The sequence below is a fragment of the Grammomys surdaster genome, unplaced genomic scaffold (assembly GCF_004785775.1).
Source record: "Grammomys surdaster isolate TR1022 unplaced genomic scaffold, NIH_TR_1.0 371, whole genome shotgun sequence".
Lineage (NCBI taxonomy): Eukaryota > Metazoa > Chordata > Mammalia > Rodentia > Muridae > Grammomys > Grammomys surdaster.
This window is the reverse complement of record NW_021604790.1, coordinates 1121922-1128814: the sequence shown is the minus strand read 5'-3', so window position 1 is coordinate 1128814 and position 6893 is coordinate 1121922. Positions and strand designations below refer to the sequence as shown.

The 6893-nt window shown below is 49.2% G+C and overlaps 1 protein-coding gene across 3 annotated transcripts in view; it reads right to left on the bottom strand.

Annotated features, from left to right (window-relative positions):
- Window positions 1–4802: 4802 nt before the first annotated feature.
- Window positions 4803–6893, bottom strand: part of Atp6v0a1 (ATPase H+ transporting V0 subunit a1) — a 55127-nt gene continuing 53036 nt past the window's right edge. For all 3 annotated transcript variants that reach the window (XM_028780611.1, XM_028780612.1, XM_028780613.1), the window contains one exon: window positions 4803–6248. In XM_028780611.1, the coding sequence (XP_028636444.1) occupies window positions 6155–6248 (94 nt within the window). In that variant the 3' untranslated portion in view covers window positions 4803–6154. The remainder of the gene's footprint in view (window positions 6249–6893) is intronic.

The following is a 6893-nucleotide window of genomic DNA, read 5'->3' as shown; positions in this document are numbered from 1 at the left end:
AAAAAAAAAAAAAAAAAAAAAAAAAGAACAGGGAAGTTTCAGTAGGTTTATGGACTTGTATGCTGATAGTAGTTTGATCCCAGGAGTTTAAGACCAGCCTGAACAAGAACAAACCTCAAAAACTGGTAGGTAAGACAGAGTAAGATGGCTCAGCAGACAAATGCACTTGCCACAAAGCCTGACGACCCGAATTTAATCCCTGGGACACAGGATGGCAGAGGAGGAAGGAAACTGGTTCTTGAAAGTTGACCTCTGACCTTTACACATCAATCATGGCATGTGTACAGGTGCACTAAAGTGGGTTACTAGGGATGGACGGCCTGTTTTTAACTAACTAACTAACTAACTAACTAACTAACTAACTAACTATCTATGGGTGTTTTGCCCCATATATATCTATGTACCACATGCTTGCCTGGCACCTGCAAGACCAGAAAAGGACTACAGATCCCCTGGGACTTGAGTTACAGAGGTTTGTAAGGCATGATGTGGGTGCCAGGAATAGATTCTAGGTCCTCTGGAAGATGAGCAGCCAGTGCTCTTAAATACTGAACCATCTCTTCTTTAGTTCCCCCCCCCACACACACACCTTTTTTTTAGACAACGGTTTCACCATGCAGCTCTGGATAGCATAGAGTTCACTGTGTGCAGGCTGGCATTGATTCCACAGAGCTTTGCTTCCTAAGTGTTGGGGTTGAAAGGATGTACCACCAGCTGGACAGTGGTGGTGCGCTCCTTTAATCCCAGTAATCAGGATGCCGAGGCAGGTGGATCTCTGAGTCCCAGGCACAGTGAGTTCCAGAACAGCACAGCAAGGACGACACAGTGAAACCCTGTCTTGAAAAATAAAATAAAAAAAAAACAAAGAGCGTGTCATGGGGTTTTGTTGTTGTTTTTGCTTCTGTTTCTTCTTTTCTTTCTCTTTTTCTTTTTTGATCTCATTAAATAGACCCGCATGCCTGGAAGTTTCTATGTTGATGAAGTTGGTCTCAAATTTTTGCCACTACTTCCTGAGTGCTAGCATGTAGGTTGCTCCTCCAGTGCTGGCATAGATAGAAGTCACTTTATCAATAGGGCTTGAGTACATTTTGTGTGTGACAGGTGTTACCGCTCTTTTCACTAATGCGTGAAGTGAGCTGGTTGTGTCTCAGCCTGCTCTCCAGCTCTGGGGATTTTTTTGTTTTGTTGTTGTTTGGTTTTGTCTCTGACCATCCTGTCTCTCTGCCTACGCACTCCAGAACAACTCCAGAATTCTCTCTGCCCTGCCCTGAAAGGCCTGCTACATTTCAGCCTTCATTAACCATTTGGTGTGAAGCTTGAGACTTTCTTTCCCTGTGTGGCCACCAGGGGGCAGCCTACACCCAGCACATGATTTGGGTAGGCTGGGCGCTGCCCCTGTAGGTGGGTTTGAAGATGCTACATCTCACCGGGGGTGGGGGGAAAACAGCTGGTACCATCACTGAAGGCGATGGATTTGTCCCCGCTGCTGTGAAGAAGCTTGGGCCTTCCAGGAGATCTGCGGCTGCCATCTCTAAAGCTTGTTCCAGGATCTGAGGGTGGCGTTTGAAAATTGTAGAGGAAAAAGAACACGCGCCTTAGAAACAGGCACAGGAAGCCTGTTCCTCACCCCTAACTTTCCACACATTCCAGCCCAGGTCATCCCATCTTCAGCGGGCTGGAGGAAACCGGAAGCTTCTGGATTTTGAGAACTCAGCCTAGCTAAGGACTGTGCTCTATCTCTCCACTCTGATCAGCCAGACAGCGGAGCAATTTCTTTCCAAGGACGTCTTAGGCCTCTCCCTTCTCTTACTTGCTTGATTCAGATTATATACTGTGGTGGTTTAAATGAGAAATGGCCTCTGTAGATGCATGTATTACAACGCCTGGTTCTGGATTAGTGTTATTGTTTGGGGGAGGTTAGAGAACATTTAGGTCAGTACTTTCTCAACCTGTGGGTCGCGACCCTTTGGGGATTGTCAACTGATCCTTTCACAGGGGTCGCCTTAGACCACTGGAAAACACAGATATTTATATTGCAATCCATAACAGTAGCAAAATGATAGTTATGGAGCAATAAAAGTATGGTTGGGGGTCACCACAACAGGATGGTTGCAGTAGGAAGGTGACAACCTCTGCTTCAGGAGTTGATGAGAGTATATTACAGTCTTAGTCCGCTTTAGTTTGCCCTCTTTGCTTCCGGGTTATGGTCAAAGACAGGCTCTGGCCTTCCGCTGCCTCACCTCCCGCCATTAGGGAGTTCTCCCTCAGGAATGTAGCCGAGCAAACTTTTCAGTACGTTGATTTCAGCTAGGGTGGGTATACAGCAGCAGAGAGGTAACTAAGACATAAACTAACAAGTTTTCCAGGTGTGTACTTTACTCAGGCATGGTGGGGCATACCTATGCATCTGTGAGTTCAGAGCCAACCAGCGATATGACAAAACTCTGTCTCAAGCATGCCAGACAGGGAGGCTCGAATAAGGCAGAGAGCAACAGAGGAAGAGATCCAGTATTGATCTCTGGACTTAGTCTTCCCAAGACCAAGACTTCCCAGACTTTACTTGGAGTCTGGGAGTCTAACGGGTCATTAAGTTTGTGCAAAGAGTGCTTTGACCTGCTAAGACATCGTGCCAGATTTTTGTGTGTGTGTGTGTGTGTGTTTCACAACTTTAATAGAATATTCTAACTATTCTGTACAAATTGAAAACACCGTATTCAGTTACAAACGTGTTATTGGGTAAGGCTGAGTACCCTCTACATGGCTGGTCACTGTAGACATGGCTGTCCTGGCTACCAGAGACCAACCAGATACTCGGAAACACGCCCCCCCCCACACACACACACCAGCCACCAACTGGTCACTAAACCCAGGTGTGGCTCTGGTGTGCACAGTACAAACTGAAGCTGTACTCTACAGGCCAGAGACCCGTTGTGAGGGAGGACGTCTGCCCCCTGGCTACAGCCTGCCAACAGCGTGCCAGATTTTTAAAACAATTTTTGACAGTGTCTCATGTAGCTCAGGTTGGCTTCAAACTCACTCTGCAGCCAAGGGTGAGAATGACCTTCAACGCTACTCCTTCTGGCTTCAACTCCAAGTTTCAGGAACTACAGGCATGAGGGGGGCACCCCTTTTCTTTTGTAAAGAAAGGGAAGGAGAGCAACCTTTCATCTTTACAAAGAGCCTATCTTCTGTGGGAGGGACGTGTGGGCCAGAGAATCAGTGAACAGATCCTGCAGCTGCGTCCCACACTCCTTGGCGATGGCTGGGCATCTCGTATCCTTTGCCTTCTCCAGTCTTTGGGAGGCCTTTCACCCTTTCCTTGACTGGCACAGCTCAGACCGCCTGGGCATCTGGTTGTGACCTTTTTGCTATCTTTCTCTATCTCCAGGCGCTTTGGTTCTGCCCCTTCAATCACAAAAGCTTACCAGCAGTTTGAAGGCTAACGTCTGTGTTTTTATCTTGCTACTCACACGAGAGACTCACTCAGCTCGAAGGCCACTTGAATTTTTATAGCGTTAACTCTTCCATGTAGGTCTGTGATCTACTTTTAATTTTTAAATTTAATTTAAAATTTTAATAATTAATTAATTTATGGTTGATAAGATATGACCTAGTTAAACAGCATTTGCTGGCTTTAAACTCAGGATCCTTCTGTTCTAGACCCTTAAATCGTGGGCTCCCAGGCCCGGGCTCGGTGTTTTATTTTTGTTACAGTTAAGGAGCAATCCATACGTGTGTTCCCTGCAGGTGGACGTTCAGTTGTGTTAGTTCTAGATAATGAAAACAAAGGGGTTTTTGTTGTGTTGTTTTGGAAACTGGGTCTCATGTAGTTCAGGCTGGTCTTGAACTCCCAGTCCTGTATCTACCCCTAGAGGGCCGGGACTACAGGCATAGAGTGTCATGCTCTGTTCTCTCTGCAGAGAATTAATTACCTTGGCCTCTTTGTCTAAACTTGGCTGACTGTAAATTAGGATTTGATCCTGGATTCTTGACTTGGCTATTTGTTAGGCCTCCCTGTAAGCAAGAAGATCAGAGTTCCCTTTGGGGCTTTCATTTAAAGATGGAGTTGGGGAGCACTGCTCTAGGGGGAAGTGACCTGCTGGTTGGGAGAGAGGGGTTTAGGTTAGGGTGGGCTAAGATGATGGAATGAACAGGATGTCCCAGCCTCTCCCTGTCCTTGTGAGAAGCAGGTGTTACATTCCTGTGCCATAAATCAACCCTGTGTGTGTGTGTGTGTGTGTGTGTGTGCGCGCGCGCGCGCACAGGGGCAGGGCAGAGAAAGAATGTGTATGTCTCAGAGAAGGGACGTGGCCTCCCCACCCAGTCATCTCCCTGCATAGTCTCCTGGTTCTCTAGCCCTTAGCTTGCTACTTCAGCATGTCACATTCTCCAGCTGCCCTGATGAGCCTGCCAAGCCTCTACTTACACCAAGGCCAAAGGCACTCAGGCTCAAAATAGCCAGGCCATGGAGAACGCACTTGGAGAGAGTCGGGCCAATCACCCAGGGCCCCTTCTCCGGTTGGGATACACAGGGAAGGGAAGGGAGATAAAGACTGCCCAAGCTATGCAAAGTTAACTTGGCTCACAGTAGTGGGAAGGTGCCTGGGCGACTTGAGATAAGGTGCTAATTTCACAGACTCACTGCCCAGCCAGGGCCGTGGCAACTGTGGCCTCAGATCAGGAAGAGAAACAGAAATGCTGGCAGGAGGAAGAGGGTGTGGGCACCAAACAGGCTCGGAGCTAGAGTGACAGCCCCCCCCCCCCCCCGCCACCCCTCCTGTCCCCACTCAGAGACAGGCAGCTTTTGTGAGAGTCAAACACACTTTATTCCAGATAAGAATGTCTGAACAGAAGGCCTTGGGCAGGGGCCCTGCAAAGAGCTCTGCCACAGGCCTCTCTGTAAACAGAGCAAAGATCATCACGTAAACCTGGCACAAAAGGACAGAGGGGTTTGGGACAAGGTCACCTTGGGCCAGCCCTGCCTGGGCGAGTGGGGGAGCAGCTCTCATGGGCGCCAGGGTGGAGGAGGGGATAGGCCTTGCAGATTTAGTGTTACCTCCACAGGGAAGGCAGTAAGTGAATTGGGGGAGTCAGCACATGATTAGAAGGGTCTGAGATCCACAGTACAGGAGGTAGGCCAGGGCTCGGCAGGCCTGGGCAGCGTCCGTCTCCACACCTGCGCAGGCAGCCCAACTGTCACCTCCAATTAGCAAACTGTAAATGACACTGCGCTGCCCTGCCCAGGACACCACTCCTGAAACCTGGGTCAGCGTAGGGGTTGGGGAGGGAGTCTCAGTGGGCAGATCAAGGCAGGCCTGCCGGCAGAACCAACCTTCCTGACCACAGCCTCAGGACATCATGATCAGAGTGCAGAAGGGCTCAGGGAAGCGCTAGGAGAGTGCCAATTTTAACTTCTGCCTTAGGGTGTAGTGTTGGGCAAGGCCCATTCACTCACAGACTAGGCAGAAGGGAATCTAAGATCCGGAAGCCCAGTGCTGCAAGTCTGTGAGACCCTCCCATTCCCAGGGATGCTATGCTGTACCAACAGGGCTGGGGAGGGGGGTGTTAGGGACGGTGGTGGTTATCCTGGGACCCTTGGGATAGCCCAGATGGGGCCAGCTGAATTTCCTGAATACTAATTGGAGAGGGCTAGGCAAGGGATGACAGCAGCATCTTCCTGACTGTCCCTGCTAGTGGAGTGGGACATGTTCCATAAGCAATGTCCCCATCTAGGAGAGAACAGATTGCCATCCTCCTCCAAGGTCTGACCAAGAAGACTGAATAGGGACCCCTTGCATCCTGAGGGTTCTGTGACCCCATGTGGCCGTGCAGGTTGGCTCACTAGTAGGGGTGGAACAGGGCTGTCTGTCTGGAGGCCAGGAGGCCAAGCTGGTGCCGTGGGAATGGGTGGGTACTCGGCACAGTCATTCAGCTCTCAAGTGAAAGTCTGTATGTTACACACAAGGCTTGGGGTAGAGAGACCCAGGGAAGGCCAGCACTACCTAAGTGAGTCACAGCGGGGACAGGGGGTTGCAGGGCAACACAAATGCATGCCCAGGTATCCAGGGATCACGACCAGCAGGCAAGAGAGATACAGACAATCACTGCGGAGGCGGGCAGGAGAGCTGCTCTGGGCATGCACCCTGCCTGGGACTCACTCATCAAACTTTCCTTCCCGAATATGCTCAAAGGAGAAGGGGAAGAACTTGAAGCCAGTCCCGGTGTAGAATTTATTCTGGAATTCCACCCTGGAAAGAAGAAGAGCAAAGCTGTCATTTCACAGGGAAGATGAAATAGGGCCGAGTGAGTGTGGTGGCCCATGCTTCAGCTATGGGGGACAGAGGCAGGGGGATCTGTAGCCAGCCAGGGCAACATAGTGAGACCCTCTCAAAAATAAAATAAAATAAAATAAAATAAAATAAAATAAAATAAAATAAAATAAAATAAAATAGGTTAAATGGCTCAGTGGTTAGAGACGTGCTGCTCTTGTTGAGGATTTGAGTTCGGTTCCCAGCACCCACATGGCTGCTCACAACTGCCTGTAACTCCAGCTGCTAGAGATTTGACATACTCTTCTGGTCTCCACGCCTCCCCTGCCCCAGACACATAAATAATTTTTTTTTTTTTTTTTTTTGTTTTTGGATTTTCGAGACAGGGTTTCTCTGTGTAGCCCGGGCTGTCCTGTAACTCACTCTGTAGACCAGGCTGGTCTTGAACTCAGAAATCCACCTGCCTCTGCCTCCCAAGTGCTGGGATTAAAGGCGTGCACCACCACTGCCCAGCAATAAAAATGTTTTAAAAAATAAAAAAATAGGGAGCTGGAGAGATGGCTCAGTGGTTAAGAGCACTGACTGCTCTTCCCAGGTCCCAAGTTCAATTCCCAGCAACCACAT